The sequence below is a fragment of the Asparagus officinalis genome, chromosome 10, assembly GCF_001876935.1.
Source record: "Asparagus officinalis chromosome 10, Aspof.V1, whole genome shotgun sequence".
NCBI lineage: Eukaryota > Viridiplantae > Streptophyta > Magnoliopsida > Asparagales > Asparagaceae > Asparagus > Asparagus officinalis.
Window position 1 is genome coordinate 47,502,578 of NC_033803.1, and position 14,182 is coordinate 47,516,759.

At 40.2% G+C, this 14,182-nt stretch overlaps 1 protein-coding gene across 2 annotated transcripts; it reads left to right on the top strand.

Moving 5' to 3' along the window:
* LOC109825117 (hydroxymethylglutaryl-CoA synthase-like) lies at positions 5,021 to 13,742 on the top strand. 2 transcript variants are annotated; one of them, XM_020391852.1, is made up of 13 exons: positions 5,021 to 5,090; positions 5,171 to 5,295; positions 5,867 to 5,973; positions 6,098 to 6,230; positions 7,077 to 7,220; positions 7,548 to 7,706; positions 7,970 to 8,043; positions 8,186 to 8,261; positions 8,370 to 8,425; positions 10,581 to 10,668; positions 10,754 to 10,894; positions 10,982 to 11,131; positions 13,226 to 13,742. In XM_020391852.1, exons 2-13 carry the CDS (start codon positions 5,224 to 5,226, stop codon positions 13,436 to 13,438), a joined length of 1,413 nt encoding a protein of 470 aa, XP_020247441.1. In that variant the 5' UTR covers positions 5,021 to 5,090; positions 5,171 to 5,223; the 3' UTR covers positions 13,439 to 13,742. The 2 variants fall into 2 exon arrangements, with proteins under 2 accessions (XP_020247441.1, XP_020247440.1); XM_020391851.1 differs by having other exon boundaries at positions 5,061 to 5,295.

Here is a 14,182-nt window from a genome sequence, read left to right on the forward strand (position 1 = left end):
AAGCTACTGACCAGACCCCTGTAGCTGAACTGCAGGGAAGAGCACCTCGATGGGTAGAGCGTCTGAAGGCTGGTGCGGGACGACGCATTTCTTCAACCAAAGGGCAAGGTAGCCTGCTAATAGAGTCCGGGGCCCTATGGACTTCTGTGCGCGGCGGAGAAAAGAGCGAAACTTGGTCCCCGCGGGAAAAGCTCCCTCAGCACTGCCAATGGTGTAGGAACGAGCTTCAGCCTTCCCCAACAACTCATTAACGGCAGAAGGGGTCAACACGTCTAATTCACAAATGGATGTACTGGAATCACCCTCCAAGTTTTGGAATAAGTAGCTGGCAAACTGCTTCAAGCTGATCTGCCTCTTCCTCCTCGCTTGAGGAGAAGTCTGGATCAAAGAAGTATAGTAGTGGCAAGTAAGATCCCAGAGTGTGTCATACATATCCGCAGCATCTTTCTTCATACACTCCAGCTGCTGGTTCGACGGGAAGTACTCCTGATACGGACAATCCCCCATCGGAAGACCCGAAACATGGTGCATCTCGTGCAAAGCCAACCCTAGCTCACCACCACTGGTCAGAAAGGTGTTGCTGTCAGGCATGTAGGTCTCCAGCAAAGCCAAGAAATGGCGACAGCTGACTGGGATTCCGTTCATAGTAGTTCGTATGGGTGCATACAACCCACTGCTCTTCAGATCCCTCTCCCAGCGCGCCAAGACGAAACCAGTCATGCGCGCCCACCACCCCTTGGCTAGGGAGGAAGCCCAACCATAGCATCTGTATTCTGGCAGAGGTAACTGTCTCCCAAGAAGAGCCAGACTGTTGCTCACGGTCGGAGCGATAGCGGACACCTCGCCTGGGGGTGCGGTGTCGAGGCCCATAATCCCGGGTCGTAGGCCACGTACGTCATGATACCCGTCAGAGCCAGGAGTCTTATGGTGAGTAGCATATCCGCACTGAACCCGCTCAGCATCTTCAGTAAGATGCCAAGACATCCGTCTGTCCACGGCTTGCCCCTTCAAGTGACTGAAAGAATAGTGGCGTGGAATCGAAGGGATGTACAAACAAGCTCCCCCGTCGAGAGTTAGCCAATGCTCCTCGCAAAGGGTCAGCGTAGCAGGATCTTTGACATGATCTCCAAACAAGAAACTCGGCTTCTTTAAAGCCTGAGTGGAGGTAGAATCCGGGGTGAAAGGGACATCTGTGATAAGCTGGCGCAAACAATGGCGCCCTCCCTCCTGTATCAAGCAGCAAGAGTCGTTTGAGCGATCCCCGTCGAACCGAGGAAGTGGGCTAACAGCCTGCCTAAGGGAAGCCGAAGAGAAGACCCCCAACCGAGGAAGTGGGCTAACAACCTGCCTAAGGGAGGCTGAAGAGAAAACTTCCCGACTACAGCCGGTATTGGCGTGAGAGGGAAGGCTACCCGCGGGAAATTCCACTGCAATAAAGCGTAAGGGTGGAGTCAGAAAATTCATAAGAAGAATGATAAACTCATTCACGGAATAATTGGAGAGACGATTTTGAGTGTCCTACACCGGAAGAACGGTATGCATCATCACGTGAATAACGTGGTAACATACACCGGCCTATAAGGCGTAGAACGACACAAAATCGCCCCAATATACCGGAGACTTGAATTGGCTAAGCAAAACAAGTCTGAAACCTTACCCTCCGCGAGAGAGGTATCGGTTCTTCCTTCATGACCCGCAAAGAGGTCAATCAGGGATGCAAAAAAAGAAAAATCAGCATAAATTCTCACCCCCGAAGAATGAGGCCGCGGGAGAGGATGTCGTGGGGACCTCCTCCTCACTATGCTGTGAACGAGAACGGCTCCTCCGGGGACGAGATCGACGCGGAGACATTGCAAATCTGCAACGAAAAGCAGCAAGTCAGGTACAATCTAAAACATGAATACACGAAATTTAAAAGGGAAATTAAGAACTTTAATTAAAATCCTATACACAAATAGGATTTCATAATTGAAGTCTAATTAAACCTACAAATTTCGTGCACGATGATTGTCATCTTTCACGGTGAATTTTGGTGAAATACCCAAAATACCCTTAGTGTTCAAGGCCAAAATTCAGGTCAAGGACACACCCGGTTCGGGTCATGATCGTCATATCCGATCATTTAGCACCCCCGGTACCCCACCATTTTGGTTAAATTTTGCAAATAAACCCTTTTGCAGAATTCAGCCAAATCTTGCATAAAAGCCCCTCTACAAATTTTGCATTTGGTCTCCACATGCATTTATCAAAATTTGATCAGGGGCTTGGGGTTTAGACCCCTTGGATTTCAGCCTCAATTTCACAGCCCTTCTTTGCAAATAAGCCCCTCCAAAACGTTTAGGGGCTGTTTTGCAAATAAACCCCTCAAGTAACCCTTTGATCCTTTTGCGTAAAGCACCCCCATTCCTTCATCAAATGAACATAGATTCAACCCACAAATTTCAGTTCCCATTTTGATGAATAAACACCCACGAATTTTGCAAATAAACCCCCACGAATTTTGCAAATAAACCCCCCAAAGTTTCGGCCATTACCTCTTTTTGCACAAAACCCCCCCGAAGTAATAGTGCATACATGCCCCCTAGTCTACCACAAGAATAAAAATACAACCTTTACCACAAAATAAGAGGATGGTGAAGAGGAGCTTACCCAAATCAAGAGGCTTGAAATCCCCAATCCAAGAGTCAAGATCCGAGCTTGACGATTTGAAACCCTAAGGGTCAACGCCGGTCAACGCGTAACCCTAGGTCAACGCCAGTCAACGCGTTGCGACAAAAGTCAACGTTCGAGGATGAAAATCCACACCAATCAACGTTCGACGATTCAAAACCCTAAGGGTCAACGCCGGTCAACGCGTAACCCTAGGTCAACGCCAGTCAACGCGTTGCGACAAAAGTCAACGTTCGAGGATGAAAATCCACACCAATCAACGTTCGACGATTCAAAACCCTAAGGGTCAACGCCGGTCAACGCGTAACCCTAGGTCAACGCCAGTCAATGCGTTGCAACAAAAGTCAACGTTAGAGGATGAAAGTCCACACCAATCAACGTTCGACGATTCAAAACCCTAAGGGTCAACGCCGGTCAACGCGTAACCCTAGGTCAACGCCAGTCAACGCGTTGCGACAAAAGTCAACGTTCGAGGATGAAAATCCACACCAATCAACGTTCGACGATTCAAAACCCTAAGGGTCAACGCCGGTCAACGCGTAACCCTAGGTCAACGCCAGTCAACGCGTTGCGACAAAAGTCAACGTTCGAGGATGAAAATCCACACCAATCAACGTTCGACGATTCAAAACCCTAAGGGTCAACGCCGGTCAACGCGTAACCCTAGGTCAACGCCAGTCAATGCGTTGCGACGAAAGTCAACGTTTGACGATTCAAAACCCTAAGGGTCAACGCCGGTCAACGCGTAACCCTAGGTCAACGCCAGTCAACGCGTTGCGCCAAAAGTCAACGTATGACGATTCAAAACCCTAAGTCAACACGATGTGACGGAGGTAGTTCAAAGTAAACACCAATGACACTAGCCAAACTCAATTCATCAGCTGCAAATTCAAGACTCCGACGACGGCCAAGCGATAAACGCAGTGCCGGAAGAACTTCGGTTATTCGTCAAAGCATCGAATAGACCGAAAATCGAAGGAGCCAAGAGTTGAAGCTAACCACAGGTCCTTATGCCGACTGAAGGCTAGACCAATCACATCCAAAGTATTCCGGCCTCTTCTATAAAAGAAACGAGTCCGGAACACTTTGGAGGGGGTATCTGTAGGCATCGAAAATTGCCTATAGGTCTCCACGAACGGTTCAGTGTTAAAGAACGACGATGAACATCACTATCCGATCCACATGAGTCTAATCGACGTCGACGAACGACTGAAGTGAATCAACGAGCCACGTGAGCTTATAGGATTTCGGAACAACCAACACCCGGACCAATCGGGAACCCGGCACTGTTCACAAAAAGGACAACGCCCCTCGCGCCTCGACCACTCTACAGATAATCCAATCACCAGAGCGGATCGAACTCTTCGTCACGCATCCAACGCACCCGGAATCACTCAAATCCAAGTCCGGACGAAGAATCTACGGGGAAACAAACAAAATACACCTAAACGGAGTCCCGGCCAGTCGAAATACCCCGGGGTGTCTAGGAAAAGCCTAGACACCCCAGGGGTGTCTCCCCTAGGGGTGTCTCGGAATTTCCGAGACACCCCAAGGGTGTCTCGGAAATTCCGAGACACCATAGGGGTGTCTCGGATTCTTGGAGACACCCCAAGGGTGTCTCAGATCTGTGCAGACACCCCTGGGGTGTCCTGGATTTGTGCAGACGCCCCAAGCCCCCTTTTGCCTATAAATAGACCCCCTTACCTCATTTGGAAGGATGGGGATTTTTGGAGAGCCTTGGCGAAGCCCTGCTGCAGCAAACAGCGATCGAGCGCTTCAACCGAGGAGGAGAGGTCTACATCAGCCTTCATCACCCGTTCTCATTTGATCCTTAGTGTTAGCCTTTAGCGTTAATACTAAGAAGAGCTAATACCTCGCTTTAGCCGAGGTATACGCTTATAGCTTCTAGATCTCACGCGGATCAACGAAGCTCTGTCCGATATTTCTGGATTAGAAGTTTCTAGATCTCACGCGGATCAACGAAACTCTGTCCGATTTATCCGGAACGGATCTGATTGCCCCGGTGGTCCACGGATATCAACATCCCCGTCACAGGCCAATGACCCACGCAAGCGAGACCGCACCAAAACGGGATCTCGTGTTTATTTTCGATAAAGTTGTAATCTTTGTTTTGTTGCATTCTTGTTGTAACGTTTAAAGTTGTAACAGATTCAAAAGCAATGAAAACAGCGACTTTCACCGAAAACACCCCGACTAATTAGGAAACATGATTAAGCCTACGTGGCATAAAACAGGTCGATTTTGGTAATTAAAAAAAAAACGGTCGATTTTGGTAATAAAAAGTTCATTTGGGTCTACAGTGAAAATTTGTTCATTTTGGGACTGTTCTGAGAATTTCTCCTTCTCATATCAGTCGAGGGGACGCACTGTCTATCACCAGCGCACCGCAAACGACTCAGGTCCATTGGCATCCCAAACATTCTCGGCCTCTTTATTTTTTCCTATTTTTTTTTTAATTCATGGGCAAAAGAACAAACAGGAGATAGGCGAAGAGAGTGATCGAGCTTTTGACATCAGATCTAGGGTTTTGCGATGGAGTCGACAGCCAAGGAGGTGGGGATTCTCGCCATGGACATCTACTTCCCTCCTACTTGCGTTAAGCAGGTGACTGTCCTTTAAGCTCTCCGTGATTTTTTTCTTTGCATTTTTATCTTTTGGGGAGTTTAAAGAAATATTCTTGACGCTCCTTCGGAGCCCAGGACTCTTGCGGTTCGTATTGAATTTATCTTGGTTAATTTCCAAATTTTAATTCTTTTTGGTGTTTGTTGAGCTTTGGGGACTTAAAAATGTGAAAAAGAGATTTTTTTTATTAAGTAGAGGGACCTGATTGGTTGTTTTCGGTGGCATTTGCAAAGGAAATGATTGTTCTTGAATTGTGAGCTTCAGGGCTTGTAGCACTTGAATTGTTTTTTTATTGAGCTTCAGGGATTGTACCGAATTATTTTTTATGCCATATAAATGTGAAAAAGGAAATACTTTTGGAGTTTTATGTAAATGTAACTTAAGGAAAATGATTTGTTGTTTTTTAGTGCTATTTGTAATGGACATCATGGTTGTGCGATTCTGATGGTGAAAATTTCTATTTCTGGTGAAAATTTTATATATTGTTTGTCTGATACTAATGTATCTTATTTTCTTCATTTGGGAAAGCTTTTGATATATAAATTGGTTGCAGGAAGAGCTTGAAGCTTATGATGGGGCAAGCAAGGGAAAGTATACAATTGGGCTTGGGCAAGATTGTTTGACCTTTTGCACAGAATTGGAAGACGTCATCTCAATGAGGTTTGAATTAGTATGCATTTGGAGTTTGTCTGTGTCTTTATCATCTATGCCCTTTGATTTTGATGTTGATGTAACTTGTCGTGTTTATCTGTGATATCTTGCTTATTGAGGATTTCTAGTGTAGCTTGACAGTTGTTACATCACTCCTTGAGAAGTATCAGATTGATCCAAAAAGAATTGGGAGGTTGGAAGTTGGTACCGAAACGGTAATCGACAAGAGCAAGTCTATAAAGACTTGGTTGATGCAAATCTTCGAGGTATATTCACAGTCTTTTCGAGAGATATTACGGAAAGAAGTTTTATTCTTTTGTGCCTATTCAAAAGTTAATTGAAGAAAATTTATGATCCAAAATTCCAACAAAAGTATGAAAATATATACGACATATCTCCACCACTAAAAGCTGAAAACCTGCATGTGTAACTCTATACTATATCATGCAACTGATAGAGGACGGTGTTAGGATATTAAAAATAATCAAAGTTCCTGTAAAGGATTAATGGAGACTTGATTGATTGCCTTGATTTTGTTGCTGTACTTATGGATACCTGAATAATTGAGAATGGTAGGTGTTATGTAGTTATAAATCTGTATCAAATAGTTTTATTATCTCCTTCAGCAAAACTAAACATCATGACATTGGATCAAAAGTAGGTATATCTCTGTGACTCAGTGACTCCCAATGAGTGCCGAGTGGCTAGGTTGTCTTTTTGTGATGACTGAACAAAAGCAGGATACAAAGACAGTAATATCTGTATACAAAATGAAATATCAAGCCATTTCATGTCTGAAAGCAAAATCACCCTGTTTATGAGGCCTTGGAAGTGAGAGGAATTGGTCAAATCCCACATAAGATGTATTTCTCAGTTTGATTAACAAGCAAGGCTATAACGCAACAACCATTCAGTCTTACCTTTCTCCTTTTTCTCACCAGAATGGTATTTGAGAGAGAACAGTTAAAATCTCATCTTACTCTTCACATCTGTGAATGGTGTTGCTGCGACCTATTTTGCTTCTTACAATAATTAAAGCAGTTCGCTATTTACATGCTAATCATCTTGTTTGCTTGTACATGTTTATGATAACTTTTTATTGGGATATACAGGAAAGTGGCAATACCGATATTGAAGGAGTTGATTCAACAAATGCGTGCTATGGTGGAACAGCTGCTTTGTTCAACTGTGTAAATTGGGTGGAGAGTAGCTCGTGGGATGGCCGTTATGGTCTTGCGGTCTGTACAGACAGCGCGGTATGCTATTCAAACACTCTATTGATGTATAATGATTCAATTTTGATATGGTTCTTTTTTTAATTGATTGAACTTGCAAACCGTTGTCTACCTTTAGCCAACTATTCGTCCCATATTACAACTAAATTTTTTTAGCTTCATCTTACTAATTAATTTGATCAAAAAATTATCAGAAATTGTGGATGTCCATAAGTATAATTAAGACATTAACCTTTATCTTCCTTCCTTGAACATTTGATTAGTCAATTAATTCTTTGTTTTCTCAGCACCATCATATAACTTTTCTGATGCAGTCCTTGGATGATCTAAATTGTTGTTCTATGATAGGTTTATGCGGAAGGTCCTGCTAGACCAACAGGTGGTGCAGCTGCTATTGCAATGTTGATTGGGCCAAATGCGCCAATTGCTTTTGAGAGCAAATACAGAGGGACACACATGTCTCATGTTTATGATTTTTACAAGCCCAATCTAGCAAGCGAATATCCGGTTTGCTTCTTCATCTAGTATTGCTTTTTCTCCCCTCTAGAATAAAGATGGTTGTGATAATTTAGTCCTGCGGAAAAGCTACAAACAATTCATGACTTGAAGTGTATTCTAAGGTTGAAATTGCATAGCCTCTGACATTTTGGGTAAAGAAGCTAGGGAAAGTCCATTCATTGGTTCAGTATTGCTGTTCAAAAGAGAGTTGTTCTCAATTCATGGACTTATTGTTATTTAGCTCCTAAATTCTTATAAGTATTTTTTTATAGGTTGTTGATGGAAAACTATCTCAGACATGCTATCTCATGGCACTTGATCAATGCTACAAACAATTTTGTAGCAAGTAAGTGTCAATCAACAATTTTTTTAATGTCTTAGTTTTGGCATATCAGTTCCCCTGACAATTCAACATTTACACAATATCTTGGTTTTTTAATATCAGTTTCCCTTACCATTGTTCTACTCTGATATGTTCATGATTTCAGGTTTGAGAAATATGAGGAAAAACAATTTTCAATTTCTGATGCAGATTATATTGTATTTCATTCTCCGTACAATAAGGTATGCATGTGATTTTTAATTAACTCTTTGCTAAACACTTTTCTCATATTCCAGTACATAAACTTAATAACTGATCTGGTGTTAAATTTTCTTATAAACTTGATGCAGCTAGTGCAGAAAAGTTTTGCTCGGTTGTACTTCAACGACTTTTTGCGCAATTCCAGGTGCATCCATTTCCTAGCTTTAGTCTACATAGTATCAATTTTTAGCGGCACGGCAAGTGCCCATAACTAGTGATACCCATCTTGATTCATGGACCATAGTGTTCACCATCTTTAACAATGAGTTGCTAGGTTTTAATATCAGAATAGCAATTAATTTTAAAGGATGCATCAATTTGAAAAGCAATAAACCAATCTGATGTAGATCAGAAAAGAGAGAACTCTTTTTGTTTGCGGGCAAATCCTTAAATGTAAATTGGAAACTGTAAAGGGTGAGTGCACAACAATAATATAGAAGAATGACAAAATGTGTTGTTTATATATTTTTTAACCTTGACCAAAGCAAAAGGCACATGATGAGGAAATTTGATCACACAACGTTGACATTGTTCGTGCAGAGTTAGCACATGTTAGGGGTACCTAGTTCATCCAATCCCCAAATATTATGACCAGGTTCATGGATAAACAGTTTGTGATTTTGTCCCAATTGGTATCGTGAAAAGTTGTGATCTGAATAATTTGACACATATAATCACCTAAGTTACATACTGTGAATACTTTTTGAAAGTTAAAAATTTTGGTGACCTAATATTGCTATCTGATTTTCTTTTGGCACTGATATCAGTCTCTTTCACGTCTTTGACCTTTTTAATTTAGTGGACCATCCACCAATTAAATGTCTTTTGATCTTTTTCAACGAAATGAAGGTCATGCTAGTCTTTGATATGGAATGGAGATTTAATATTGTTGTCTTGTGATGCTTCGCTCAAAATAAAATTTGTCCTATCCTTACATGCAAACTGTTCGAAATTTTCATCCTCAGAAGAATATGCTTTTACTTGTGGAGCATCTGTTTTGAAGCTGTCAATATTGTCAAATAGCTCTTGGTATTCTTGAATCTGTGTTATTAAATCTTCCTTCATGGAATCTGTGAAATTCTTACAAATGAAATAAGTGATTTACTTGTGCCTTGTTTGATCTATGCATTACTCCGGCTTCTTCTTGTTATATTCTTTCAGTTGAATTTATCATCATTCCTGTTGTACTAATGGATTGCTTTCCAAGGAAATGTTTCATGAGCTTCCTTGTTATTCTTGCCTCGAGCAAGTAAGCAACATAAATTTTCTACCTCCTATCAATCCACCAAATATATTCATGCATATCGTTTGCAATTTTCCATACTGAGTGCATCTAGATAATCCCTATTAGTTCTGATATGTGATGACCAGTTTCCTTCCACTGTTGAATATTGTTAAACTTCTGTACGTGTGATAGATAGCTGAAAATTACATATCTTCTGGTTCTCAACTGCTTCAGGGGACAGTTCTATTCATGATCTCAAACTGCAAATCTGATATCATCATTACATGTATGATGTAAATACTCGAAACTTTCTTTGTTCCTTCATTAGTTCATTTCCTCCTTCCGCCCTGCCTTTTTCAAGCAATTTCTGTTTGTCAGCACGATTGTGGAGGGTTCGGTTAATAATTAGACAGTGATGTTGGAATACTCAAATAAGCCCTTGCATCCATTTATTATGTTTTCAGCAGTTTGAGCTGAATTCTTTATGACTCTTTTTCCTTTCTGAAGCAGCCATGATTGATGTCCGCTAAACATCACCCATCATCCAGTCTTTTATTTAAACGGTTAGATGTAACCACTTGTTAGTATCTCTTGGTGTTTAAAAGAGTATTGAGACCCTACAAGTAATTCAGTTCAGTAAATCAATATCACAAATGCAATTGTATCATTAGATGACAATTGTTTGTAAACATCAACACTTAGGAAATATATTCTCTAGTTTATTTTTATTAATGGTAATAGGTTAATTTCCCTTTCTTGTTAGTGCCTCCTCTAGTTGGAGAATAACCTATGCAACATAAACTTTAAAATATGACTGCCGTCTATGTCTTACATTTTGTTTTCACACTGATATTAATTCTTTTTAATTCCATAGCAGTTCCAGATTGTTTAACTTTAATTATATAAACAACCCGATTTTTGTAAGATTGGTTTCAAGCTGTACCCATTTTGTTTTGGTATGATGGCCGAATTCTAGTTCTTTTAGTTTTCTAGATTCTTGGTGCACGCCTTCAATTATATGTCTATCACTAGCCTGAAACATTTTTTGTTCCATATTTTTCCTTATTTGCATTAGCTCTGTCCAGAAGGAAGCAAAAGAAAAGATGGAGCCTTTTTCATCCTTGACGAGAGATGAAAGTTACCAGAGTCGTGACCTTGAAAAGGTCATTCACCAAGCTGATTTACTTTATCGATATTTTCTCCCGTGAAATCTGTTTTACCGATTGATCTATTAAATGCAATGCATAGACTTCTCAACAAGTTGCAAAGGACTTGTATGATGAGAAGGTTCAACCATCTACTTTGATACCGAAACAAGTGGGAAACATGTACACGGCATCACTGTATGCAGCATTTGCTTCTGTTCTTCATAACAAACTTAGCAATCTGGTGAAGCTCTTGCATATTTTATATGATATTTTTTTGTATCATTAAATAACTTCCAGTCCTTATTACTAATATTTTTACCATCATCAGGTTGGTAAGCGAATCGTTATGTTTTCTTATGGTAGTGGGTTGTCTTCCACAATGTTCTCATTCAGGATCCAGGATGGACAACATCCATTCACCATATCAAACATTGGTACTGTGATGAACATCAATGGGAAGTTGGAGTCTAGACATGTGGTATGTGTCATCTTCTCTTTTTGCTGGTCGGATACACTTCAACTTTTCGTGGATTGTTATTCAAGTGCTGTGAACATCTTACTTATCATGTGCTAGGAGTTCTATAAACTACATCATGCTGCATTGGCATTTCTGCATTTTGTCATATCATAGCTTCATGTGTATAAGCATACGAAATAAAAACATATAATTTGGTAGGAATAAGTTTGTATATTAAGTTGCTTAAGCTGTCCTGAAAGTGTAATGTAAATGTCGCTTGACTTTCAAAAGTTACTGTCCCTCCTACTATTACTTAGGATTACTGAACTGCTTCGGTGCACAATATCAGACATTTGGTTTGTGCGGCGTACTTTAGTTGGTTAAAAAAAATGGATTTTGTAATTTCAACTCTATACATATTATAGAAGAATTTTTCTCATCACTGCACGACACGTTTTTTGAAGCTTCAAAATGCTTGGTTCAAATGATTTGATGCTAACATCTATATGCATTTCTTGGTCTGAAAATTTTGTCCCAGATCATATGCGTTACCACACCACAATTAGGAATCATGGTGACTCCAATTGGCTACCAGTTATCATAAAATTCATAACACACTCGTATAATCAAATTTGGAAGTTTTAGGATGCTTTTGGAGGATTATGTAATCGTAAGATATCTATGAGATTTAAGGCAAAATTCCATATGACAATTATTAACAATGCTTTATGGATCAGAATGTAAAAAACAATGTGCAACAAATAGTAGAAAATGAGAATGTTATGGTGGTCTTGCGAGTATACACCGAAATAGACAATAAGACCTGGCCACGAGCCAGACTAGGCTTGGGCCCTAGCTTTTCTGGGCTGGGCTTGGCCCTCTTGTAATGGGTTTGGGAGCTGCCCAAAACCCAGCCCACAAGCTCTGAGTTGGGCCGGGCCAGGCTCTAGCCCGCTCGGGTGCTCTTTTGTGCCTTGGTTGTATATGTTTCTCAAGTTAATTTACTTAAAAACTTAACAAAAAAGAAAATGTAAGTTAAAAAAATAATTTAAAATTTGGATCATGCCTAAGTTTAGGCTAAGTTTCTTTTTCTAAATGGGTCAGGCCGATTTTATTTGAGCTAGGATCAATTCAAGCCCCATTGGGTCCGGGCCAGGCTAGGGCCATGGCCAAGTTTTGGGCCCTTTGCTCAGCCTGACCGTAAGTAATCCCGGCTAGGCTTCAGTCTGAACTGGACGACCTAGTCTGGGCGGTCTTTCTGGTGGGTCCGATCCGATGACTGGGTCTACACTGAAAGAGATAATAAGAAACAAGCACATTGTTTAAGAGATTAGAGGTTGCTATTATTGAGAATAGAATAAGAGGGAATTAGTTTAAGATGGTTTGATCATGCCGGAATTGCACCAGCTAGGAAAAGTGATAATATTATTATTAATGAGGTGAAAGGGTCTAGACCAGAATGAGCTTGGTTTGAAGAAATTAAGAAGGATATGATAATAGTTAACTTAACAGAGGTGATAACACAAAATAGAACTGAATGGACGAATATGATTCATGTAGCTGACCCTAAAAATTTGGTATAAGGGCTTTGTTGTTGTCAAAAGAAGTTTGCTAGAAAAGATTTGTAGAAGATTATATCTTTATCCTACTAGTAGAATATATTCTATTTTTAAGACTTACAAATACTAAACTGGGAACTTAAATTTGTCAAAAAAAAAAAAAAAATCCTTACTATCAACTATTGGTACAGTAAATGATATTTCCCATCTCGTCTTCTGTCCAGGTTAACCAGATCCATATCATGTGGCTTGTTCATATCACGTGGTTTGTTTAATTATACACTTATATGAAAGATCTGGTGGCAGCAGACAAATAGATGACAAGAGAACGATTAGAAATTACATACAACTCAGTTAGATTTTGAGAAAAAAAGAAGTTAGTTTAGATGCTTGACTCATGTACTTTTCTTGTAAGTAGTTTATCATTTCCAATTTTTGCGACTGCAGTTAAACATTTATGAGTGTTTGCATTATGACTCAATCTTTTTAATCTGTAATTTTCTTATGCTTTCTGGTTGTTTTTATTTTACTTCATTGTTTATTTATTTGTCTTCAGTTTCCACCTGAAAAATTTATCGAAACAATGAAGCTAATGGAGCACCGATATGGAGCTAAAGATTTTGTCACAGCTAAAGAGACGAGCCTACTGTCCCCTGGCACTTTCTATCTCGAACGTGTTGATTCAGTGTATCGGAGATTCTATGCGAAGAAGGGCTCAGATGGAAAACTGAGCGCAGCTGCTAACGGCACAACGATCAATGGCTACTAAACCTGGCGATAGATGATGGATGATTCCAATATGTTAGCTATTATCGTCATGGTTTCGATAGTCAAGATTTGATTGTTTTTCAGTTTACTTTAATATGCATGTTACTTGTTTAGTTAGTCCTTTTTAACCGAGCTTTGTTGAAGAACTGAAAGCAGGGGTTTTGGTGGAGCTAAGCGAAGCCATTTCCAACCATTGATGTTTTGCCTTGTATTTTGCGTAGGTCCTCCTCTCCTTGGTCTTTTCTATATTATTACAAGAGAAACAAGTATCCACACCATTTGATAAGCAGATCCATTTGCCCTCATGTAACACCGGTACCCATGCCATACCCGATAGATAACACGATTAAGAAAGGGGTTGAATAAGGTAAATCTTGTATAGCTTTTCACAGTGACTAATTTTATAACTCTGGAAAGTATAGTGTTGTTAGTATAAGGGGGTGTTTGGTTGCGTTGTTTTTGAGAAATGTTTTCTCAAAAAGTACAAACAATGGTATTTCTGTAATTAAGAGTTTTCTATAGATTTTCACAAACTGTGTTTGGCTCAAAAAAGATTTACAGAAATGTTTTCTGTAAAGTATAGAAAAGTACCAAAATTTATAGAAATTGATTTCCTTCTAAAATGGGCGGAAATCTCTTGGAAATCTGACGCATTCATTATTTAAATAATAAAACTCATTAACACTTTTCTATAAAGTTCTCATTTTTCTATAAAGTTGGTGGTGTTTGGTGACATTTCTATAAA